At 49.5% G+C, this 25,533-nt stretch overlaps 5 protein-coding genes across 5 annotated transcripts; 2 read left to right on the top strand and 3 right to left on the bottom strand.

The window, feature by feature from the left end:
- Window positions 1-5,020: 5,020 nt before the first annotated feature.
- Window positions 5,021-8,328, top strand: K444DRAFT_699128 (uncharacterized protein; the record flags this gene model as incomplete). Its single annotated transcript, XM_024887975.1, has 2 exons — window positions 5,021-6,902; window positions 6,946-8,328. 2 exons carry the CDS (start codon window positions 5,021-5,023, stop codon window positions 8,196-8,198), a joined length of 3,135 nt encoding a protein of 1,044 aa, XP_024731283.1. The 3' UTR covers window positions 8,199-8,328.
- Window positions 8,329-8,817: 489 nt separating this feature from the next.
- Window positions 8,818-10,273, bottom strand: K444DRAFT_597981 (uncharacterized protein). The gene is made up of 3 exons (XM_024878511.1): window positions 9,740-10,273; window positions 9,609-9,694; window positions 8,818-9,547 (listed from the first exon to the last, which is right to left on the bottom strand). The coding sequence occupies exons 1-3, from the start codon at window positions 10,135-10,137 to the stop codon at window positions 8,964-8,966; spliced, it is 1,068 nt and encodes a 355-aa protein (XP_024731282.1). The 5' UTR covers window positions 10,138-10,273; the 3' UTR covers window positions 8,818-8,963.
- A 1,646-nt stretch (window positions 10,274-11,919) lies between these two features.
- On the bottom strand, window positions 11,920-12,745 carry K444DRAFT_634534 (uncharacterized protein; the record flags this gene model as incomplete). Its single annotated transcript, XM_024883756.1, has 2 exons — window positions 11,920-12,228; window positions 12,275-12,745. 2 exons carry the CDS (start codon window positions 12,743-12,745, stop codon window positions 11,920-11,922), a joined length of 780 nt encoding a protein of 259 aa, XP_024731281.1.
- Window positions 12,746-13,759: 1,014 nt separating this feature from the next.
- K444DRAFT_618213 (uncharacterized protein) lies at window positions 13,760-14,739 on the top strand. The gene has a single exon (XM_024881270.1). The coding sequence runs from the start codon at window positions 13,784-13,786 to the stop codon at window positions 14,297-14,299; it is 516 nt and encodes a 171-aa protein (XP_024731280.1). The 5' UTR covers window positions 13,760-13,783; the 3' UTR covers window positions 14,300-14,739.
- A 1,709-nt stretch (window positions 14,740-16,448) lies between these two features.
- K444DRAFT_539718 (glycosyltransferase family 4 protein) lies at window positions 16,449-25,523 on the bottom strand (the record flags this gene model as incomplete). Its single annotated transcript, XM_024875655.1, has 11 exons — window positions 16,449-17,216; window positions 17,273-17,491; window positions 17,549-17,617; window positions 17,671-18,609; window positions 18,663-19,328; window positions 19,377-19,970; window positions 20,047-20,818; window positions 20,877-22,093; window positions 22,148-22,552; window positions 22,607-24,511; window positions 24,576-25,523. The coding sequence occupies 11 exons, from the start codon at window positions 25,521-25,523 to the stop codon at window positions 16,449-16,451; spliced, it is 8,502 nt and encodes a 2,833-aa protein (XP_024731279.1).
- Between the last annotated feature and the right edge of the window lie 10 nt (window positions 25,524-25,533).

The raw sequence follows: 25,533 nt of genomic DNA, 5'->3' as shown, positions 1-25,533 counted from the left end.
AGAAAGAAGTGGGAGATGCTGTCGCGAGCCGGAAGAGGTAAAGGAAGCAAACGAAATCGGGAGTCGGAACCAAATCACGTGGTCCGCCTCGTAAGCAAACGACCAACACCTCAACGAAGCTCCGTTCCGAGCTGCAGCAAAGGCTCCAAAATAGAGCTGCTAGATGCAGATTAAACAGTCAAAATTGCATGCTAGAAATCTATTAGCAGGAACTTACGGCTATCTTCCATTTGCAGTTTTGAGATCCAAAGTCGGCCGGCTCCTGAAGATGTTGGGCTTTGCAAGAACAGAGCCAATTTCCCAGGTTGCTTGCAGTGATCTCTTGCCTAATTTCACCAATTCTTGCAGCAATACTTTTGGTTGTCTGCGCAATTCAATGGCTGACGTGATAGGGGTTGCCGAGCCGCATCGAAAACAGAATGGAAACTGCGAAAGGAGGCGGGGCACGTGCCTCCTTCAACACTTTAACGGAAATTCATAATCAGGAGAGCAGAATGAATACAGCAATTAAAGAGACTTGACACAAGATTTAGGAATCGTCTTTTAGCTCTCTTAACACACTAACAAGTATTTCTTTCCCAAATCTGTTAATTCTTGTAGTATCAAGCTAAGTTGCAGCAGATAACTGAGATGCTTCCCTTTCGCCTTGTCGCCTTGCAAATCGCTCGAAGGGTCGAGTTAGATACCAGGGCTAATGAAGAGGCCGTCAACTTGAGTAGCGACCGGGAAGACATTGAGCGCGAGAAAGAAACACCTCCAATTCAGCAGTCAAGGAATTGAAATCGCATTCAGGGGCTCGCTAATTTATCCTCGCCTACTGGGAAGATACTAAACCACTTGGCCTTACAAACATCGTCCCATTATCTAAAACAACTGGTAACTTGGTATTATGAGGTACGGATATTGATTGGAGGAAGATTCTTGTTAAATGGCCTGTTTGATGAACGGAACATCGATATCGCGGCTGAGCCAATCATACCCCCAAGATCATTTGGAGGAGAGCAATTTCGTACAGCATACATCAGATTACTTCATACGGAAGGGAGACCGGCCTGAGAGCCAACAACCTCGCCCACCGCCATACTTATATATATGACAAATTGGATACCACAACAAAGTGTTTCCTCGACCCAATATTCTGGTTTGCTTTCAGACTCAAAGCACCAATCTCGACTCCGCACTCGCTTAATCATGAATCTCTAACTCATTTCAGATGATTTCAGATGAGAAATATTCCTCTCTAAGCACTTCAATGATTGTTTCAACGCTCACGACTACTCTCTCTCTCTCTGACGATGAGGCTCTCGGCCCTCTTCATCATAGCAGTAACAGCCAACGCCCTCAACCTCAGACCGCGTCCCCTCTTCAATCCCTCATCCATCAGAGAGAAACGCCTCCACAAACGGCACCTCTCAAACTTGGTCTGGCGCATGGATGGTCGCACCAACAACCAATCCTTTGCTTCCATCTCCATGCAGTTCGAAGTCATCAAACCATCCATGCCAGTAAAAGCCGATAACCACAGCACAGACGACGCGCCTGAGTGGGTGGGTTTCATAGACGATAGAGGGTTCGCAAATACAACGGCCGGAGTCATTTGCAGGCTGGTATTGTAACCCGAGGAACGAGGGGGACTAACAGTTGGGGCATGGTGGCAGTGGTATCCTCAGGACAAAGAGAAAGTTCACCCCCCAATTACTTGAAAGGCCGTAATTTCCATCTCCATTACGATGAAAAACCACAGGACGATAAACACCGTCATAAGCGACCGGAGCAAAAAACAAGACCGAAAGCTCACGGTGGTTGAAAAACGATCAAAATTGCGATTTCCTGATTTTATTCTTGAAGACGTCGAATCATTACCAATTGTTGCATTTGGTAAATTCTATGTTTAAAGGGCTTGTAGAGCTGGCATTGAGGGGAAGAAAGTTTGTTGAAATGACTGGTTTCCACTTGACGGCGTAAGGATATAATTCTGATTTTGGGCACCCTGTAAACTATCTGATTTACATAAATTATATGCTCTTTGCAGAACCTCAAAATTTGCTTCAACAGAAGTGCAGGTTGGTGATTCGAGTCTGACGGTCGCTGTGGTTGATTTTGGGAGTGGGAAGGCGAATGGTTTGGGCCGTATTGCGAATTCGAGTACGGTGAAAGTTACTTATAGTGGAGAAGGGAATCAATAGATTTTGACTTGAATTTCAGCGAGGCGGCTTTTTCGTACCTTTAAAGACGAGTATATCTATTCTTTGTTCACACCTCTATTTTTGAAATGCTCATTCCTCTGGAAATGTTTCTCCTGTCCCCTTAAAACCCAACCCGGTTCAGTATGTGAGATCTCGCAGGCCGCCGCCGGAGAGAGAGTTCCCCAATACGCATTACCGTTGCCGGCCGGGATGAAATGGCTGATATAAGCAACATCACTAGACGATCGCCTCGACCCGCCCCTTTTTAGGCGAGATAAAGGGGTCGCCGTGAAAGCGAACATTATATAATTACTCTTGAATAACGTGCAAGGAGAACTAACCTCACTTATTTCAGTTTTCTTCTCTGGACCTAGGAGAATCCCAGTCATCTTTTGAGGTTCCTCAGTGGGGGAAATCAGTTCCGTGATGATCATGTCCTTAAGCGAACTGCCAATAGGGGTAAAAATCGGTCCTATTTTCAAAGTCCGTTAAATCCGGTTTGTTTACTCACAAAGCTGATGCACTACATGAACATCACAATTCTTGTCAATCCAAGGAGAGAGAACTTGTTTGGTAATACTTTTTAGTCACATTACTGGGATGGGTTCTCTACTGACAGAATAATTGCAACGGAAATCGCAAACCACCATGTGATCACTTCCGCGATACAGTCTTCGAACAACTTGTCCGCTTAATTTCTAGGAAAAGCATCCTTGCGTTCCCCGATAAACTGGATCCAAATTTATGGATACACTGTCTTCTAGATGATACAACGGCGACCTCATCGACCTCCGACGGTTTTGCTAAGTTCCGTGATCACACAGTCAATGAAGGTGGTGGTGGAGAAAAAGGAGAGAAACAAGGCGCTGAGATTAACTCTGCATATGGGTCCCCGGGGCGATGTTCATCAAGGCAATTTGACCCACGAGAAAACCAAAGATGGTGTTGTTCGACTGGTATGGGCCAGAGGATGAAGAGGTTTGATACCCTGCAATTGCAAACCCAGCATTGGTGCTGCTAACACGCCCTCAAGAACCCCCAAAACCGGTCCCGAGTCTCGAATTGCTTGTCACATTTCGGGTTTGTGTTCTGAACTTGGGCATATCCTTAGGAAGCTCTATCTACACGGCTGGGGAGATAAGCATCATGGAAGATTTGAGCGTTGGCGAGGTTGCTACAACCTGAGCCTTTCGTTATTTGTCCTGTAAGTATACTAAGCCCAGAAAATGCATCTCAAATCTTTCTCTCATGACCTCTTTTAATTATAGCATCTATCTATGTCTCATTGTTCAACTCTTAGGAGATGCATCCCCCGATCACATTGCAAGCAAGAGGTACGCTTCGAAATTCATGGCCAAGGACGACGAAGAGCGGGTTTTTAGAACTTAGCATATATAATACACTAAATTTATCGAGTTTATAAGAATTATAAGGGTTTTTGAGATTCCAGGTATTGCTATAAGATTGGGAGCAGGATTAAGGATGCTTGTGATGGCTTTGCCTGTTGTGAAATTTCATTTTGATGATAGCTTTCTCATACTCAAATATGCAACATTTTGTACATAACGGCACGCACCTTTCGCGATGAAGGACTTTGCATACTCCTGATCGGAACCATAAGCCTGAAGAAAGGAATGGAATGAAGACAGGATTCCGTTCTTTCGAATGGCACGTGACCAATGTCTTTCTCCAAGGCTGAAGGGACACCGATCCCCTGTGCAACTCCACATTCAATAATCGTTTCAAATACCGAGATCGAGAAAGGATAACTGATCCTGGAATGCTCCGCCAAACTGGTATTGAAAACGTTTCGTGGCGTTTACGCTCAGCACTTGCCGTCCGCTCTGCCGCGTGTGATCTCTCAAACTGGCACTACAGATAATGAGGAAATTGGGGTATCCACCAGACTATGCTCAAAAGCTCTCCCCCTTTTCTTCAAGTGCAACTTTGCAATCAAGTTTTTGGGGCAGAAAATAGAATTTTACGAGGACTTGAAATTGGAGGCGTGGAGGAAGGTTCGCTTAAGGGTGATCCTCGCGAAAAGTCGCGTCAAACGCGTCTCGGTGTGTGCCCCGCTGGTGGGAGATGAAGATCAACGACCAACCCCCTCATTTTTGCCTGCTTCACGAACCCAAGGAGTTGACAGCTCAAATGCCTTCAGATACTGCATGCCTTGCAAAAGCCACTCGTTCCATGGGATCTAAACTGAAAAGAAACCCCGGGAGCCTTGGCGTTTCGGTGGCTTGGGAAGAAAACAGGGAGTAAACACGGCAAACAGGAATCACAATAGGCCCCCCCTCATTCAAGGACACTGACATGCTCGAGAAGTTTCTGCTAGCGCCAGCGTCTCCTGGAGAATCCCCTTGCTCACCCAATAGTTCTACCAAGGGTGGAAATGTGTGCTCTGGTCAAGAGATATGCCGTCTGAATGTTCAAAATTTCTCTCTCCCTTGTTGGACCGGGGCATCAGAGGAGCGTTCCGGCAACATGGTTGTCGGAAACCGGCTTGCATGTTCCGCAAGGGTTGAGGAGAGGTCAATCAAACCCAGGTGTGAACCGTGGGGGGCTTTCGGAGAATTTGGAAGTCGGCTTGAGGAAGCCACCAGCAGTCGGGAAGTACTTCTCGAGTCTCCCCTCCCAACTTCTCTCCTTCTCATCCATTTTCTTGGGAGCTTTTTATCTTCTCTTTTCAAGCACTCTCGAGAGCCAACTTGATCTGTTGTCAGACTTTCAACTTCTAAACAACGTTGCTCACAGCGTGGATACAAAAACCTGGTTCCTCACCTCCTTCGCTGCCGAAACAACGGCGCCCTTTAGCACTCCCATTTCTCATGATGCTCGCTCCAAGATTTGAAGCAACTCCCGTGCCCGTGAGGGGCTGCGGAATACGCCCAAGTGAGCTTCGGTCGCTCGTTTACGAAGAGCGGAGGGTGGGAATTCCACGCCCACGTCCACTCGTTATCGACCTTACCAAAGATGACGACGATGATGAACACGAGCCGCAAGTGCAAAATCGGAACGACCCTTTTTTCACCTTACAATTTGCAGCCCTGGCGATCAGACCAACCGTGGCCTCGAATGCCGACCCGATTTCTCGACAACTTTCAGCAAACCCTCAGGTATCTGCCTGCCAACGAATACCTCGCCTTCCACAAACCATTCCTCCGCGGCTTGGACAAGTCAGCTCCCCTAGATCGAACAAAAGGAAAGAATCCGAGTCTGGGGAGGAAGGTGATGAAGCCGCAACATTGTCAGCAAAGCGTCGTCTGCGACCTCGGAAACCAGTAACCTATAGCGAGAACGGTCTTGGAGACGACATAATGGATTTAGACGAACCTTTGGAGAACTTGATTCCATCGGTCGAAAAGGATGACGACGACAATGAAAGTGATGACGATGATTTCGCCGACTTTGAGGTGGAACGGGTGATTGCTCATAGAACTCGTCGTGGGATGCACGACTACCTCCTTGGCTGGGTTGGTTATACCGAACTGACTTGGATTCCGGAAGAGCATTGCGATTGTGACCAACTCATTGCTCAATTCCGTAACGTGCCCCGATTTGATATCCCGGGTGGGTCTTCGCAAGCGCGGGAATTGATTGAGGAGGAGCGAGTTCGGTGGTTGCAAAGGGCCGTCGGGCAAAGGGCAGACACTCCAGCAAGACCCGTGAGAGAACGAGGCCCGGGATCTGCCAGGAATCCCAAGACCGGACGATTTGAACGTAGGAAAGTCAGAAGCCCCCGGCCGATCCCACCGATCCCACCGAGGAGCGACAGAGTCATTCAAGACTCCGAGGATGAAGAGGGTGAGGATAATGTTATGAGCATCGGACCAGATGTTCAACAACATGCAGAGCAAATGGCGACTGCATGGACAATACTTGATTCTTGTAGTGTATCGCGTACTCTGTCCCCGTCTCAACAATCGAAAATACATAGTGCCCCGCCGCCAGACACTTCACAAAATAATCGAGTGCAAGATATTATATCGATCCGGCAAACGCCAGTGGAAGATGCAATTCCTGCACAAAAGCCAGCTCCTGTGGACCCAAACAATCAGCAGCCACGACAAACGGCCAAAGTTTTCTGGACCAGAAATACTCCTGGCGCCAATGAAGAGCAAACTTCTTTTGTGCAAATGGGAAATGGAAAGGCGTTTACCGCTGTATCCGTCGGCTCAGAATCGATCCCCGCGGTGGAAGCCTCGAGGTGGAGAGCAGTCAACTTGGACGCAGCAAAACTTTTATTGACAAGACCCAAGACTGCTCCTGGCTGTACAACAGAGGTCAAGAAGAAGGCGACTGTATCTTCATCCTCAAAGCCAGCGGGAGGTGCGGACATTCAAGCGGGTATGGCAAGGTTAGACCTCGACCTTCGGCAACCAGCTCACGCACAACAACAAACCTCTTTGACTGAGAAGCCATCTAGCTTTACAGCACCAGAGCAAAGAGTATCCCCGTCTTCTTCCACGTCTCCGACACGAGATGCCGCTTTCAAACCGTTCAGCTCATGGTCGGCTGTCAATAATGCACCAAAAAACTCGTCTGAGAGTTCTCCAAGTATTCTTACCCAGTCTTCATCAAGCGCTTGGGATGCACCAAACTTTGCAACATCGAAACCGAAGTCAATACACTATTCTCTGGCGAGCATGACACCACGAGCAAACACAGAATCAACCTGGCGGCCCAAGACAGCCAGTAAAGTTGCACAAACAAGTATTTCTTCATCTCCAGAAAGGCAGCCTTTTTCTTCAACGAGTCGGAAGCAAGTACCCAACACAGCAACAGCGAAGCAAAACGCAGCGCCGCTATCCTGGACAAGTCCGGTCCGACAAACCGTTGCCGTCAGCCGCTGAGGATATAGTTGCCAAGTTTTCACAATCAGCAATGACTGGAATGGCTCGAGCGACGAAATCTCCCTTCACAAATTCAACACCACCTGCGAATTCCAAGTCACCTCGGCCACTGTCAAATGTCGGAGTTTTAAAGCCGGTGGCATTTAGCTGGTCTCCCCTGAGCAGCCCGGAAAAGGGTACTCACACTAGGAGAACCAGCCTGGACGCAATTGCGAAAGCTGGCCATCCGCCCAGGTGGGGAATGGCACGGTCTACTCAACCGTCTTCAAATTCGACCGCATTGCGAGATGCACGTACCAAGTCACCGAGGCCAGCGTCAGCCGTTGATGTCCCACGATCGCTTGAATCAGGGATATCTCGAACAACGCAATACTCGCATTTAACACCCCCAGCAAAGGTCGCAGGCACAACGCCGACCATCCTAGCGGCTCATGTTACGCTCCCAGCCACGTCCGAAACAGAGCGCAGAGTACTTCATGACGCCGAGAGGAAGAGTGTTGTAGGTACCTGGGGAGCAAAGAACAGTCTGCAACAGCAGAAACTTGCCAGCCTTCGGAGCTCCCCACAAGATCCGATGGCAAAGTATCATGGATTCAAGATCAATGTTGTGAAAAAGTCGAATGCAGATGTTCAAACCAGCGCAAACGCATGTGCAAAAGGCTCTATGTCGGAGAACCGAGGGTGTGTCCATCGAAACGAGTCGAGCAGAAGCCCGATCCGGAGGAAGCTTGCCAAGGAACGGCGTCAACGGCAACTAGTAACGTCCGCAATTGAAGCGGAAATCGCCAGTAACGCCGGTGCACACGGTATATTCAAGAAGAATGTGGCCACAACGTTGGCGAATGCATCTATGAAGGCGCCTCGACGGCCGGATTTCGTGCAACGAGTCCCATCCGCAAAGACAGACCGCGAGCGAAGCCCGTCGGTGGCGACGACAGCGTTCCTGAAGGCCAGAGAGCGCGAAAAGGCCCAAAAGCAAGCTCCCAGTGCGGTCCGACGTGAGGTAAATGGGGACTATGGCCATTATTACCCGATAGGACTGTGCATGGTTGCCAAGGAGCTTGAGGCCTTGAACATTCGGTATCGGCATCGTGCCGCAGCAGCATATGGATTCAGTATATCGGATGATACGCCGCGGCCGAGCATCGAGAAGTAGCCTCATCTCCGCCACTCAACTCAAAGCAATTGCGCTCTTGGGTGCCAGCATGGCTCCTCCATAAGGTCGCGACCTCCACCAAGCACCTTGCCAAGCAGCAGCCTCAAGACCATTCCCCATCTCATGATGTGAATAGGTGTCACAATCGGTGCTGGGTCTGTTGGATGCTGCATCCATACCTTTGAAATCAAATTCGTGTTAAGTTACTAGATGTACCTTAATTGAGCAGGAAGATTGATGTACATTTTGTTTTCATGAATATTTTCATGGCGGAATTTTCGTGCTTGTATTATAGTTCCTTCACATTCAGCATAGTTTTGAGCAAGAAAGTGCATGGTTTAAACAAGCTCCACAATGCTGTGAGTTCTGCAGTGAGTCGTCGCACTCACCGAACCAAAATGTCTCGAATGCGGATCACGTGCTTAATCAATTCCCTCGTTGGGCTTTCAACCATGGAGCTTCATGCGTTCATGTGTTTATACCCCTAATCACGGTCTCTCTTTTGGATCTCGAATTGATTTCAACTGGAGCTGTCTCAATAGTGAATCCCCTTCCTTCGCCTGACACGCGCCAAGAACGAGAGACGTCAAGTAACATGCATGAACTAATCTTCCATTATACACCTCGTACTATTCATTCTAAATCAATCACGTCTAGTCCATACTACCCCTCTCTCAAACTGTATCTGCCAGCAATACCTCTCCCAAAAACATCAGCCCCCACTACCCCAAACGCCATCCCGCCTCCACTTACAACCTGGAACAATCAAACAACATACGCCCTTGCCTTCTTCGTATTCTTCGCCCCTTTCGCAGCCGCCGTAGTCGTCGCCTTCGCGGCCCCGCCCGCATTCGCGTTTGCATTGTTATTGTTCCCCCCACCAGCCGCAGCACCAACCGTAAACTTCTGGCAATCGTCCTGCGCCCCCCTCTGCGCAACCGGCATCAACACCGGCTGATGATTACTACTGCTCGTCATACTACAAACCCTATAATTGCCCGCGGGCAACCCCCCCGGGACCGTCGCACTAAGCAATCCCTGCCCATCCCCGGCATCGTTGATGCCCTTAAAGAACGCGAACTGCACTGGATCAGGCGGCGTACTGGGTTGCAAGCTGTTGCCGAGGTCTTGGACGGTGACGTGTGTATGGCCTATTATTTGCCCGTTGCCAGCGAGGTTTTGGGGTGCACTGTAGTAAGTGGCGGCTGCATTTGTGAAGGAGCCTGCGGTTAAGCCTTTCATTTGCACGCTGATGGTGAAGGTTGTGGAAGCGGCGATGTTTTCGGCGGGTTTGGGGGAGGTGATGATTGCGGAGATCATGTTGGAGGTTGAGGGGATTTTGCCCATTACTGCTAGATGTTAGATGCTCTCTTCCTTTTTTAGTGGGGGATTAAAAAGGAAGGGGATTACCGATGCCGTTGCACGAGCCGGTCTTAACTTGCAGGCCGTTGGTCAGGGGTTGACCAGAGCAGAAGTTGATGAAGTTTGCGACGTCGCTGGAACTGTTAGTCATGTTTGATAGGGGAGACGAGAATACTGACGTCGCTGATGCAGATTGACCATCTGTCGGCGTGGCGTTTCCATCATCTGCACTTCCTGTCTGGACAGCGTTGGACTTCAAGCACGTGGTAGCGGCTGCCGCTGCGTTGTTGTTGTTGTTGCCAGCTGCATTATTATTGTTGTTGGCACCGGTGGCTGCCTTGGTCGAAGCTGCTGCAGCTGCCGCCGCAGTCGTTGAAGTCTTCGTATTCGCTCCTCCACTGTTAGGTTTCGCAGCATTGTTGTTATTGCCGTTGGGCTTGTTCTGTCCTCCACCGAATCCTCCTCCGCCAAAGTTTTGAGGCGACCGAACAGCCAAGTATCCAACGTCCGGAATAGAGAATGCCTCAGACAGAGCAACCGCACACAGCAACACCGCTGCAGCCTTTGGGAAGAACATGATGGTCAAAAAGTGAAGAGGAGTAGCCTGCCCTCAAACTTGAGAAGAATGTTCGGTCTCGTCGATCCACAATCGAGACAGCAAAGGAACGGCAAGAAATCAGTGCAAATCCAGTGCAGTAGAATCTTAAAGAGAGTGACTGGCGAGAAAGCAACACGACAACAAAGGCAACAATTGTGAGAGGATGCAGCACTCGCCAAGGGGGGCTGCGGTATATACTTGAATGCGGCGTTCCTTTTCTGGGCCTGCATGATTCAAACGCCACTTGGCGTGACGGCTTAGCTGCCCAAGCGTCCAGCGCTGTCATCCTAACTTCGGATCCAGATGGTGGGAGTAGGGAGTGGAGAATTTGCCGTGGAGCCAGCTGTGCCAAGGTGCGTGAGAATGCTTCATGTCTCGCTTGTGGAAGTTTCGTCTCGAAGATCGTTGAAACTTCATCTGATGGCTGTCTGATTGATTGGATGGCAATGGGAAGCGGGGAGGAGCCCTTCTGGTGCAATTACAACAAACTGGACAACCTTAACATACAGAAGTCTCTTGATGGTGGTGGCCAGCTTGATCCGAGTACAGTTGGAAAGCCATGTGCTTTGAAGATTAACGAAGAACAGATGAAGCGTGCAGATACTCCTCATGATCAGAAAGATCAGACGTATTTGGGGATGAACAATACATACATCTGAGGTTTAGTGTTACGATGAGGTGTTGATATTCTCCAATACCAAGTTGAGCCTCGTAACCACCCACAGTTTCCGGCTCGGAAATCTTTCTTTTCTCACTTGCAGTCCTCGTCGCAGAACTCGAAGATCATAACAAGCCACCCGGAGACCAGAATCCACATCTGATAACATGGGCAGTGGTTGTTCCACCTCGATCTTAGCAGTCCAAGTGCGACAGCTTGGCGGTGCCGCAGCCCGAATGATCCTCGAAACATGGAGCATCCTGCTGCAGTGCCTGCACCCCACAAAAGTAACAAATCTGAAATTGCATGTTTACAGATGCGATCTAGTAAACAGATTAGATAACTGATTTGATCAGTGCAAGCAAAAATCAAAAACTGTTTGCAGTCACCTCGTGCGAAGTCTTCAGGGCATTGCAATTGAACGTGCCGATGGGATTCTTGCAGGACTTCAATCTCTTCCCCAAACATCACAGGTAAGTAACTTACTGCGCAGAAACACCCGAATTGCTTGGCCTCTTGGCTGTCATCACCAAAGTTTTGTGAAGCTCGTTTCAAGCACCTGCCATCCTAAGGGTTCCGGCCGCCAAGCGCGCCAAGGGCATGGCATCCGATTCGGAACGTTTCAAGCTTCAGCGCCGGGAGAGGGCCCTATTATTGGCTCACAGTTATAAACTATTTGTGCCACAGCACAAGCCCCTGCCGAGAAAGTGAGCTCGAGCTCGGGAGTCGGGATACCAAGAGGCCAAGGACGTCTGAGATGGAGATGGGACATAAATAAGACGAAGGGGAATTAAGGAAGCTGTTTGTTCTCCACAGGAAATGCAAGGTCATGCTTCCCGTGCTATTCTATGGCAAGGAAGAAGAAATGCAGGCCGTAAGGAAAGAGAGGGCTGTAAGCACCCAGCAGCAATGCTCTGTGACGAGCGAAATGGAGAGCAAATCCGTGCCAGCACATAATCCATTGCTTTTGTGCCTTTTCCAGTAGGGTATCTTTCGAGAACGCCGAGAACGCCAGAAATCTTCCGTGAAGTGCGAGCTCGCACCTATCCTCAATTCCCATGATTGACGAGCTTACTGGAGGGACCTCGGGCCTTCCGCGTCCGTCATCCCATCAAATGCTTCTCGTGAATCATCCTCTCTTGACGAAAGTTGATGTTGATTGTCTCCTCCAATATCAAAATTCCACGATGCGTCTTCTCCAATCGCTTCCACAACTTCAACGCTTTCGCCTTCCATGCCCTAAACTGCTCCTTTCGGTACTTGTAGAAAGGCTTCGTCAGCGGTCGGCACTTCAAATGGTGTAGAGCTTGCTGCAATTTCCACCGAGCGTCCCCAGCTTTGATGTACTCCCTCCACTTGCGACGGCAGATGATCTCCAATGCAGCTCGGTATCTAGTGATCTCGTTCAACTCCTGTATTCTGTTAGACTCGATTCTTGAGAAGTGATGGCCGACTTACCTTGTAAGACAGAGCACCGCCATGTCTATCAACGCGATACATCTGCTTGATGTTTTCAGGAAACCAATCTGGCAGCTCTTCAACCGGTGGGAACCCAACATGTCTAGGCCCGGTGTCTTGGGGCTGAACACTCGGCACCTCTGATTCTTCCGACTCCGACTCTGAATCCGAAGACTCTTCCTCGCTGGACTCTTCCCCTGGTAGTCGGTGGGTCTCGAAGGTAACATTTGGTCTTGGAGCGGTACGACGTGGTGGCAAGTTGTCGAGAGTACGTCGAGCCCCAGCCGTGACGATTTCTTCCTCCGCACTACCGTCAGCCTCGCTGTCCTCAATGATGGTCTTGCCGATAGGTATTGGAGATTTCGGTTTTGGGATCATCACGTCGAACTTTCTTGGCAAATCTCGAGGTGGGTTGGAAGGTGTATCCATCGAGTCTGATGTTGTCGGCGTCAGTGGACGGCGAGAAGGCATGAGGACCACAGGGTGAGATATATTTCTGTGGTATTGTACGTGGTGAAAATCCTGGTGGATCTTTCTTGTAGAAGGTGCTGAGGCTGCATTCTTTTCCTCGGATGTGCTTGATAGCAGTCGCACCTTTCTCCGACGGATCAGATGGTGGAAGAATCGAGTTAATCCTAGCAAGAAATCAGAATAGTTGCTTTGGAAGTGATGGCAATATAATACGGGCCTTTGCGCGAGTTGATATTGGAGGCAGGGACCTCAGCTGATGAACTTCTCGTCCAAAGGTGCTGGGCATCACCTTTAATGGTTTCAAAGCTGAAGAAGATCAGAGGTAGATAATTCTAGAGTTTTGAGAAGAACAAAATAACCTGAAAGACAGCTAAGGTCTTTGGATCGCTGCGGCTGAGAGTGCCTTCAAGGATGAGGAGCAGTTCCACGTGACGCGAGCCTTGGCGATGTTCAGATTCTGTTCGAGATCAGCATGTGTTAACAAATCCGTGATGAGATGAGATAAGGGCATACCGAGAAGATTGTGTAAAGGAAGAGGGGCTGGTATCGCAAGGCCGCGATTCCCTTCATTTGCTGATGTGTTTGCTATTCACCGCAAAAGTGAGAGGTCACGATCCTCGAAGGATGAAACTTCGGCGCCAATTCGGGCAGAAAGAGGCCATTTCTGGCAGGGGGGTCATAGGTAGGCAACTGGTAGATGGAATACTTTCGATATTGAAAGATCCTGCTAGAGAATATGGGTTGTATCAAGTTGATGCTGAAGCGAAGCCATCCCCAAAATCCTGAAAAGCAAAAAGGGGCGGGGTTATTCAGGCACCAACTGTTGCTGCCTTAGATTTTGCAGCAACACCTCACCTCGCCAGCACAGCTTCAAGACCATCTTAGACAAGCCCACTCCTAGGCTGCAATTGATTATAGACCTTCCAGCCCGTTCACATGAGTTTCGGCACAGATAGCAAAGCCAATCCAACATCGCCAATCATGGCCAGCCTCCAACTCCCTCCAGACACCTGGAAGATCCGGAACCTCCTCTTCGGAATGCCTGTTCCCTTCTCCATGCGCGCAGACGTATTCGAGAAATTCTGGCTTCTTGTCGACAACATCCGGTCCAGATACGACGAGACGAACGTGATGGGTCGCGGAATTGACTTTACAAGCCCTTCAAGCCCAACATGCCCAGAGCTAAATAGAACAGACAAAATCCCTAACGACTCCGTCCGACTCGTCTGCCTCTTTGCCCGTAAACTCGAGAATGAGCCCTCGCGCGAGAAACAACAGGTCAAGAGACAACGCAGGGAAGGAGGGACATGCAGCTGCAGGGTGAAAACAAAACACTTCCACGGCATCGACGGCATGCCAGATCACTACCGTTTCGAACATTCAAGCACGAGGGAGGCTGGTTGGGTTCATTCTCACACAATCGGTGATTCGGACGGGACTAAGATTAATTCGTACCTGCAAGCAGCGGCCGCAATCGAGGCCGCGAAGGGATACATGCCTGCGGAGGCCTACAGGAATTTACAGGAATCTACGGAGTGTGCAGTTACTGGATGAGTATGGGATTTCTCTTGGTGATGCGCTAGATGCTGCCGGTGGAAAGTTCATAACGAGACAGCATGCGAACAATGCGAAGCAATCTGTGCTCTCTCCTAGCGGAGCGATGTTCTTGTCTAAGAAGGTTCCTGATTCAAAAGACACGTTGAAGACAATAAATCCGGAGGATCGAGTGACGCAGTTGGCAGAGATATTGTCATTGGATCCGAAGACCGTGTGGCCGGAAACATTGGGGAGGACAGCACACGGTACTGACAACCATGCGAAGAATATTAGGAATGATATCAGGTCTCCGGTTGAAAGCATAGCGATTGGTGGACGGACAGAGATACCGAAGCATGTTTTGATGCCGCTGCTTAATTCGATGGCTGAGTATATGGACAAGACAACTGAAGATATAGATGGGAAGCCGCTTCTGGAAGGGACCCTGAAGATCCAGGAAAAGGCCGCCGCTGCGGTGGAGAAAAGAGTCAACACAGCTGTTAAAAACAAAGCATCCGAAGCCGAAAGCTCGGGAATGTCCAAGTGAAGGGACTTTGCATTGGCAGCCACTCTATCATTGATTTCAGTGGGGTACAGGGGTTTCCTTTGATGGCTTTGGGATCATCACCTCGGGACGAAAAGCACCCATCTCAGCTTCTCGAAATCGGTTGCGATTCACGATCGATCCCACAACTCCTACTTCTGGTGTTGCAACCTCTCTGTCGCAGCCCTCAAGTTCACATACCTTCTCTTTCCTCTTCCTGTTTTTAATCCTCAACTCTATCACCACTCTTCAAAAAATGTAAGCATAGTAGGGGGCCGAGCCCTCGGGTACAGCTTGACAGGACATTAGTGGATGTGCAGTGAGTCGTGGGACTTTCCCGAAGCGAGTTACGTATATATGCCACCTTAAAACCCCAATGCTCCGATGCATGACATTTTGCCTAAAATCGGAGGGGGAGAAACGAACGAGAAGGGGTATCTTCCAATCACAGTGTGCTGTATTCTGCCCCAGGAGAAACGAGCACGTGTTTACCAATACTACAGACGAGGTCGTACACGCCTGGCTCTCCTGTTCAATGTTGCACTCGCCCCCAGCATCTTCCCAAAGAGTCTTACGCTTAGACTCGTACCGCTCCACATACCACCAAAAGTATATCACTTTCGCAATGACACCCACAAAGGTCTGGCTAATAGGTACCGAATGCTACCTTTAAGAACTGGTAGAGTCGGAATGAGAGAAGTATATCATAGCTATTTGCAGATCCCGCAGCTCAGGGGAGCTTCTGCAAGGAGAGACTTCCTGTCAGCTGTCTGGATCTTCAAGAAGTCATGTCCCGCCTTGAGACCACATACAAGCCCTTCGCTTGGTAAGTGTGCGTCTGGAAATTCATCATCACTCTCAACTGCCCCTTACTCGCTGCTTCTGCCAACTCGATAGACATCATACAATTCTTCACCAAAAGCATCCTTCTCGTTCTCAGTCTGGCTGGGTATGGGCGCCAAAAGTCGAGGCATTCGCCCCTCTCGTTCGACCTAGCGTACGGAGTAACCTAACAAAGACCTTAACGCCTGGGCGACCCGCCTCTCCCGAATGTCAGCGCGACGCTTTCTACCAATTCACCAGCGAGTTCCTTCCTCCCAGCCCAGCGATATCACCTCCTTTTTCCCTGAACTTCATCAACGAAAACTGCATCCAGCATAGCGCCAACCTCCCGCCTCACGGACGCAACAATACTCTTTCCGCACTCCTGGAAGCCGGTTCGGACTTCACTGGCGTGAATACCACTATTTTTCAGGTCATGTCCGATGGGCAGTATCACATGATTCACTACAAGATCGCCCTACCTCGCTAGTAGCCGGTGGCATTTATGGATCTTTGGCGCTTCGAAGGCACCTTCATGGTTGAGCATTGGGATGTGATTGAGCCTCTGCCGGTGAACGCGACCTACCCGATTGTTTTCTTCACAAAGATCTCCCTTTCTTTGTCCCGTTCTGATCGGGTCGTTTTTGGGCGAGCTCTCAACTTAGTTCACTAGCAGCCAAAGACCCAAGATTACGGTTCAAGTGCGGAGTGAGCAGGTATCATTTGTTTCCATCCTACATCCAATTAACGTGACTAAATTTCATGTCTCAAACATCAAACATCGCTCATAACCTCATACCATTAAACCCAATTTTGGCCAGATCCACTCATCACACTATCCTGCCGCCGGTGTCCCACCTCAACAATCTTCACCACCGCCCTCCCCGGACTCTTAATCACCTCCTGCTCCGCAATCTGCAGTCTCGCCTCGATTCCAGTCCCAGGCGTAAAGTCAGTCGCCATACTCGGCGTCTCGCTACTTATCCCGTAGGCCAGGCTGGGAATCTGTAGCGACTCGCCCGGCCCGGCCTGCACCTTTGCACTAGTCAGATCAACAAGCTGCACAGCTCTTCGAGCTGGCAGCAATGTCACTGGCCGAGAAACCATTGCGCGAGCCATATCGTAGCGAGCTTTGCCAATCCACAGCATCTGCTCGTGTTCGCGCAGATAGCGCTCCCCGCTAAAGGACTTCTGGACGATGGCCCGGGATCTCATGCCCAGGGCTCGACGGGCAGCGGATTGTTCGTACATGCGCTGCGTAATCCTAGCAACATCTTCTGATGTTGGGTTGGTGGGGAATGAGGAATCGGACGTTGTTTCGCTGCTCGCTGTGGAGTCTGCGTACGCACTCCACTCTTCGAGAAGAGCGAGGAGCTTGATTTGTGCGCGTGCCATGGCGAGGGCATCGTTGGGAGCGACAACTGCACTGAAGCACGAACCGTCGTCGGGGTCTTTGAGTACTCGGAGGGAAGCACCGACATCTGTACAGACGATAGGTGCGCCGGTCAAGGCGGCTTCGCCGAGAGCTAGGGGAAGGCCTTCTGAAATCGAGGAATTTAGGAATAGCCACTGTATAGCTGCGTCAGTTTCATTGCTGCGTAGGGGAAAGGAGGCTGGTTACTTACAGTCTTCTGAAGAACGCTGATCGGGTCTGCCTCACCTTGAAGGAAGACGTTGTAGCGCAGAGACTTGGTAGCAATGATCTCCTGGCAGTTGGTTGTGTACCCGGGAGATTTATCGATGGCACCGTAGATCTCGAGTCGATAGTCTTTGAAACCCCATTGATTGACAATGATGTCTGCTGCCAACAGAGCGGTTTTGATATCTTTTGCATACCTGAAAAACTAATGAGCGAATGCAAATGAAGTATGAGGTCTCTCGAGAAGGAGTTGGGTCAATACATACCATACATGCGACAACATCGTCACCGTCGGAGTCTTCGTTTGGAGTTCTTGGACGGGAGTAAATAGCTTCATTCTGTCAGTTCCATTGCCATTTAGTGGATAGCATCCCTTGAACTCACCTCCATGTGCGTGATACCATTCACGACTGGATCAATCTTACGCCGGAATGCCGAGCGATGCTCGATCTTACCCTGGCATGTGCCAATCTCTACCTCCCAATTCGGATTGAAGAAGTCAGCACATGGAAGGATCGTGTCGGCGTGGTGCAAGGTAAGAACAGAAGTCACTCTCATTAACCCCAGGAGAGAGTTTCTGACGAACGGTGATAAAGCACACAGTGCCGAAGACATGTAGAGATTTGTCTCCCTCCAGGAGATTGCGTGATCCCAAATTTGCAAGATACAGCCCCGCTTGACCTTGCAAACGATCCCGTAGGAGGCGCTCACGCTGTGGTGCGACGCCTGAAAGACGGCTGGCATCTTGTCTGGGACTGGGATCGAGAAGATAAAGAGGTACCGAGACCACAGCTCGAGGCCTTGATCCAACTGTCCTATTGTTGGCAGTTCCACTTTCAGCCACTGGGAAGATGGAACCGCATTTGATGTTGAGGTTGCCTTGGAAAGCCAGAGCCGTCTCCACGCACTCTTGACAACATCGCTTCTCCATACTGCGCTCCAGTTGTGTCGAGAGTCCTTGAAGTAGGCATTCAGGTTCACCAAAGCCCGAGTGACTTGTTGCACATCACGGATAGACAGGTCCAGGGCTCTAGCGCCGGAAATCATGGCTGCCAAAATAGGAACGAAAGTGCGTTCAATATCGAGCAACGTCGCATGCGTGGTATTATGGTCGACCTCGGAGTCCAGTCGATTCGCGAAGAGTCCGTGAGTTGGCGTCATCAAATCAAGCCCCCAAAGCGGGATGATTTTTAGAGAGTGGACATTGCGCTCAATCTGCCGTTTTGGGATGCCAAAGTCGTTGGCTGCTTCGGCGACCATATGCCATTTGATCGTTCGAAGATTATTGATCACGTCGCTTCGACACGCAGACACGCCGCCGCCCTTGTGTATTTTGTCAGCAATGATATTCAGCAAGCAAGGAGCTGACGACTTACCTCGTTTGGCCACGTGCCGGTATCGACCGCAATGACATGCAATGCAGCTTCATCCTCGTCATCCTCTTGCGAAGCAGCATTTGATCTCGTCCTGCTACACGCATCACCACCCTGGCCAAAGCTGTATAGATCGTTGATCTTCATGGCAAGTGGCGTCCAGCTTGAAATCATGTTATCGAGATCAACACTGGCCATCACAGCGTCCCTATTTTGGTCAAGGTACGCTTCAGCCTCATCTAACGCGCCGGTATCCCGCTTTCTCCAGTAGGGGCGAAGGATTGGGTCTCGACGAAGTAAACGCTCGTCGAGCCAACGAACGACAATACCGTCAAAACCAGGGTCTTCTTTCCAAGCCTTCCAGAGACGTGATCGTGCCTGGGAGGCGGACACAGGATATTTGCGGCTTGCGAGGCCCAGCCAGCGAGTGATGGCGTTTGATTTGACCGAGGCAAATGAGAAGAGTGGGTTGTCGTCTAAGATTGAGACGTGATCGGGCTTTTTCAAAATGGCAAGATGATCGTATAAAATGAATGGGGGAGTGTCGACTGTCCGACCATTCAAGGTCGTTGAAATTGTCGGATGGAACTTGTGATCATACAGGTACTTGTTCTCCCAGACGTCTTCGCCCCACACAAATGTAGCTTCTGTGACTTGAGAATGAGGGATCTGGAACAGTTTAGCCTCGACACTTGAATTTGGTGGGGAAGAACTTACCCAGGTATCGAGTCTCTCGGGATGAGATCGTGGTGCAGCACACCAAGAGACTGTACAGCTCATGTGTGGGAGAACGAACTCAGCCCGCAGTAGAGCAGCCTGGACTTTGCCGGTCTTTTGGTAATGGTACTGGAAGCGGATGAGATTGCCGTCTTTGATCCAGGAACCAGAATCAATTTGGCCTTTCGAGTTGTAATTCACGGCTTGAGAATTATGCTGGCCAGCGATCCCCTTTCTCGTAATTGGGCAAGCCAATATGTCGGTCTTTGAGAGTCTTTTTCGTTCACGTGGATCCGGGTGGCGGTATTCGTAGACATAGTCATTAATGGTAGACCCGTTGTTCATTTCAACACGACGCAGAAGGGCTAGGCCGTGGGAGTACATGTTGATAGAACAGAGCTCATCCTTGGATTCCGGCTCCGACTGGTGGTCTCCACGATATTGAAGAAGCTTGAATGTGCCTTCATCTACAGGGTGGATGAATGCTGTGAAATTCCCATCCAGGTTTCGGATCGTGATGTGACGACGCTTCAAGGAGACTTCAATTCCTTGGACATTTTTCCAGAGGTTGACGACAGGTTTGCGATTGTGGAACTAAACAAATCGATTATATCAGTTTCATTCCTGGAACTGCTGGGGATGATGAGATCAATGCGAGATGCTAACTTACAAGGAATGTAGGTAGGAACAACTCTTGAATGGCCTTAGACCACATCCAGATGCCTGTGAAGAAAAATCTCGTCATAGACTGGGTCACATGGGGGCCACGAGAGAAAGTGCATTTCACCTCTCTCTGGTACTCGGGATCTGCGACGAAGGCGACAGAAAAGAACTTACATCCGACGCCAATTTGATGCCAGATGAAGCCACAATATTTGTGAACTCTGTCAGAAAATGATGGCGGTGTAATTGGCGCAGTGCGGGCAAACAGATTGAGGATAGACATCGTGTTGACTGGGTTAAGATGCAAATGTGATCTCTGGGACTTGTCACCGCTAAGCCAAGCACTCGCGCGACTGATAGTAATAGCACCAGTGAGGGCTGCATAATTGGAACGCGCGATGAATGTGTCGAACTCGAGGCCGCACGACATATTCAGTTTGCTGCTCAGAAACTGGATCTGGTCGTCGTTGGGAGCGGCAGAATGACCAAGACAACGGTTGATTAGATATTTCCTGAGGTCTTCCGGAAGTCCCTCCCATTCGGTATCGCAGTTCAACCCAAGACAAAGGTCTCTCAGAAGCTGCTTGCGCAGGTGAGAGATGAGGCTGGAGGCATCACCTGCCTTCGTGCAGGTCCGCAGTTGGCGCTCTAGAAGGCTAGAGTTGGCGGATTCACCCCAGGCGCTGGTACTCGCCCACATGCTCTGGGCAAGGACTGCGTCGCGTGTGCTGAAGCCAAGAAAACGTTCTGCAACGACTTGCATGAGAAGTTCAGCCACACTATCATGATAGCATTAGCCTGTGTGAGCTTGGTCATCAGATAAAGGGGGGAACTTACTCTTGATGAAATTGTGGAAGTGGATCATCATTCCGGGGCACGCTCTTGGTTTCGCAACCGACAAAAAGACGGATTTTTTGATTGATCTGGGAACTAACCGCCCTCATGGTTCGGTCATATTTTATCAAATGTTCCACTGAGACTAGCTCAACGGTGACGGATCCTTCCTTGAATAGCTTTTCACTCAGCTCAAGCAGCTTTTCAGCTTCTGGGAATGCTTGAGCTGCAAGTTCAGGAAGCTCGATGTATCTCCACTCCCTCAATCTGAGCTTCACTTTTTTGCCAAAGTCCGATTCTGGATCGACCGGAAAGCGTTCTCCTTTGGCCAAGCCAGTCAGCTTGTCGTGGAGTGATTGAAGTTCGGGCTGTGACCACGCTTGATCTGCGCCTGGGGCGGAGTACGCATGGAATGCACCATCGATGTGGCCCAATGGGGTCTCAACCGGAGTTCCGGCTATTTTGCCTGCCCACAAAGATAGGATTGCAACGGTCCAAGTAGCCGCCGCGAGAGCAATAATTTCAGCGTATAGGAAATTCGGTAGCTCGTGATGAAGGATGAACCCTAGTGGAAGGCCGAAAGACACACCCACCAAGAGAGGTTTCAGAGCATGTGGTCCGGAGAATACTTTTGTGTATTGGTACCACAGAAGACCGGTGTATGCCCCCACGTAGCTGAGAAATACGATGGTGGCCTGCTTGGTACCCGAAAACAGCCAGAGAAGAGTCGCCGTCACAGCCAAGCCCCACACATGCCACAGCAGATATTTGTAGAGAGTGGTCCAGTACAAGGTTTTTCGAGACTGGAATTTGGCTCTCACAGCTCCAGGAATATCATCGTCGATCGGCACGACTTCTTCTTTTCCTTGACTGGCTAACTCGTGCAGTTTGTGTGCATTGAAGTCAAGTAGAACAGCACCAATCAGGTAATACGCCAGACCGAATCCAATCGGCATCCTCAAGTTGCTGTCCGATGACAGATAACCAGTAAGTGCGGCGCCGTTAATGAGTGAGACCCATTTATCCAAGAGGGCAATAACGAAATAGAGGACTGTACATCCAATCTCGTCCCCGGCTTGCCGCCAGTGGATAAATCCATTGTGGAATCGAATCCCAAGTTGTGACTTCTGCAAAGAATCTAGGGCGACCTTCGTTTGAACATTCCAGGCAGAGCTGAATGGAATAGGTTTGGGAACACTTGAGTATCGACAATACCAGTCCTGTCAAATATTAGCTACTGGTGATCTATCACCATGGGTAACAGGATCAATTACCATCAAGAAGTCGGTGGCTTTAAATGACTTGGCCAGTTGTACCACCAAAGGATCCTTTGTCTGGTGTGAGAGAAACCACTTTCGGTTTTCCAAGGCGACATCATGGAAAAGTGCTTGGCGTGCAAGCTTCAGGATTGCTGGCTCGGACATTTTCTCAAGCTCATCCCTGGTACTGCTAGAGATTTTGTCCAAATACCATTCTTTTAGGGTCGAGTCATCCAGGGGGAATATCTTTTGGTACCAAGTTGTCCAGCGTGATCCAATGCGTCGCACTCCCAAAATCAATAAAGAAATGAAAAGATAGAGAACCGGAAGATAGATGTCGATATCGTGAAGCGGCAGAAAGATTGTCGTTATCGGTGAGATGAAGAGAACTGGTATGCACATTATTATAACTGTTCGACCCTATCAAGCTGTATATTAGTATTAGAAGCGGAATGTGACGCAGTAGATACATACAGATTGGAAAGTGGATCCAGAAAATTGGAAATTTGCAAGGGCAGCGAGCAGGCAAAGGTATGTCGTAAGGGCTATTAAGTAGAGAAAGAAAACGATGCCTGCTCGAACGCCGGTCATACAAGTGAACGCAACGAACCCGACAAACCCAACAATAAGTGTAAAAGCAAATCCACCAAGGAGGCGGGTAATCACAAAAAGGTTCATCGCAGAGAAGGCCATAGATGCCAAGTAGTATGTTCCGCCGCAGGTGATCCAAGTTCCAATAGCTCCAGAGAGAAGAAGTGAGAGCATCAGCGCGACCGTCGCACTGTGTTGTTCTTGCTCAGTCATATAGGAACTGAGGTAAAGTCCATGGCCCGTTGTTGTAAGCATAAGGATATCGATCAAGGCGGGGATAGCAAACACGCTCAAGAAAGTAAAGCGCTGATAGGATGGCATCTCATGCCCTGTAAAATTGGGATCAACGTCGATTTGTGCTTCTGCAAATGCTGAGCTGAGAGCAAATTTGCTTTCTTTAAACGGCGGGGGCTGCTTGACACTGTAGTGGTCGTGATATCTCTTTGATAAAAGCTCCCCAAACTGACTCGGGGTCATATCAAAGTATGACTCGCAACGGGATCCTAGTGCAAATAGTTCTGCAAAGGCAGCTGCTTGGTCGGGTTGGTCGTTAAAGAGAGGATTTCGGTCTGTCACTTCCATGTAGACTTCTTCAAATGCTAGCTTTTGCATGGTGCAAAATAGTGACAAAGTAAATGTATCGGCTGTGGCGTCTATGGCGGTGATAGATTCGCCAAGGAAGCCGTCCAAGGCGTCCGTCAAACTTTGAAGCACGTCGCGATTCCGATCCCGGAGAACGCGGATAACGGTCGCTTCAACCTCGGAGAATAAATCCACTGCGGCAGATAAGTTCGGATGAGGCTGATTCCGTTGACAGTGCCAGCGTAGTCGGGCAGCAACAAGATCTTCCCTGGTAACACTACCATTGAGATAGGCAGCTGTACCAAGTTCTTTGAGCTGGTGCATTGACGGTTTGTCGATCAGTTGCTGCGCAAGAGTTGACTTCACACCGGCGAGGAATGAATCGTCTTCTGTCTCGGAGAAAGTGATCTGCTGTAAAAGGACCATGCACTCTTCTGGCGTTAGTCTACTAAGATCTTGGATAGTCCTCCTCAAAATGCCATTGGGTACAACAAGTGTATCGTTCCAGCGAGCAAATAGGAACTCTGCGGTAAAGCATTGGCGCCGAGTGAGGCCTCGGCAGGAGAGAAAAGTATGGAGAATGGTGCCCATCACGTCCTGTGCGTCCTTTGAAAGGAATATGTCTGTAATGGAGTTGTGGACATTGTAAACAGCCCAAAATTGCTGTCGCGGCCTTTTTTGAAAGCCCGAGTGAAGACCAACGAAGATCCGGATACCTTCGATACATTCTTCAGATGTTTGGGACAAAAGCTTAGACAGTTCCCGAATATCGTCTTGACCGTACAGCAAGCTGGCATGTTGAGAACTCACAGAGCTGTCAAATTCTGTGATAAAACGGTCGAAGACAGCACCGTATGATTGCAGAGTAGCAGTGGGAAGAGAATCAAGCAAGTCGAGCTTTTTTAGATTTCGCTGAGACCAGCAGACATCCTGAAAGTCTTCAATCGTAACGTCGACGCCGAGAGGGAAACAGCCCATGCCTTCGTAGCTCATTCCATTGGGTGAAAAACAAATCGGATCACCTTGAGCTCCATCTTTCAGAACAAACCAGTCATCGAATTCGGAGGGTGGAACTGGCGACAACGAAATACTGGCTGAATTGTCGTGTGCGCAGCCAGAAGTTCCTTGAGCGACTTGAAGGCATGGTAGAAGTGTGGCCACAAACTGACAAGCTGTCTGACTTTGATTTGAATATTGGGCCTGTGACTATGTCAGTCTTGGTTTGCATTTTGAGGCGGGGAGCAGAAGCGGATCGAAGGGTACTACTGACAGCTCGGTTGTTTCTCCAAAGATCGTGGAGTTCCAAAACATGACGCTCTTTCAGCCAATCAAATGCGCTCAGTGGTTGGACTGTTGAGCTTTTGATTGAGAGGTCAAAAAGCGCATTGTTTGACCCAATCCAGGGCACAACACTATAAAAGTTACACCAGGTATGAGTTCGTTTCAGCGCTGCAATTGACGGCACTGCGTCGCTATCCAATGTTTCCCAAACCAGGACTGCGAAGTTTCTCAGGCAAGCTTGAGAGATGAATGACTTCACTGTCGGTCGAAGACTCTCCATATCAAAGCAGTCTCGCCTATCTCCGTTTGGATGCATGAGAGCATTTCTTATCACCAGTCCGGCAATAGAATCTGCCGTCAAGACGTTTGGAGTCTTCAAGAAGTCGGGCCCACCTGTCTCAAGATAAACTTCTAGCCCATTTGTGGTGAGCACCGCATTCAGTAGATTCAAGACTGGTATCGGAAATATTTCCCAACCCGCTAAGAGTATGCCGTTGAACCCACTACTGTCAATGCCACCATCTACACCCTGGAAGTGGGTTGAAGCAGTACTCATAATTTTGTCGAGACTTGAGATGAGAGATGATTCCGACATGCGTTCGTGCACAGGATTTCCGAGCAGCACTGCCAAATCAATTCTACCAATCATGCGGGTAGGAGCACCGGACATCCCACAAGTGGCCTTCAATGTAGCACTGATATTGGGTTGTAGAGGATCAAGAATGACCGTATCATTGTCGGCGAAAAACTTGGTTTGCGCTTCCGTTGCCGGTTGCTCGAAAGATCCCAGGTATATTCCGAGAGAAGGTGACTTAATCCATTCACATTTTTCGACGGTCGTCTGTGAGCTGCGCTCTGAACGAGGGGCTGCAAAGCGTCGGAGACGATCTGCCGCAATCTGGGTGAGAGAGTTGGAAGGTTCATTCTGAAAGGCCATCGCGTTAAAT

The sequence above is a fragment of the Hyaloscypha bicolor genome (assembly GCF_002865645.1).
Source record: "Hyaloscypha bicolor E unplaced genomic scaffold K444scaffold_135, whole genome shotgun sequence".
Classification (NCBI taxonomy): domain Eukaryota; kingdom Fungi; phylum Ascomycota; class Leotiomycetes; order Helotiales; family Hyaloscyphaceae; genus Hyaloscypha; species Hyaloscypha bicolor.
The sequence above is the reverse complement of the archived record's forward strand: the minus strand, read 5'-3'. Positions and strand labels throughout refer to the sequence as shown.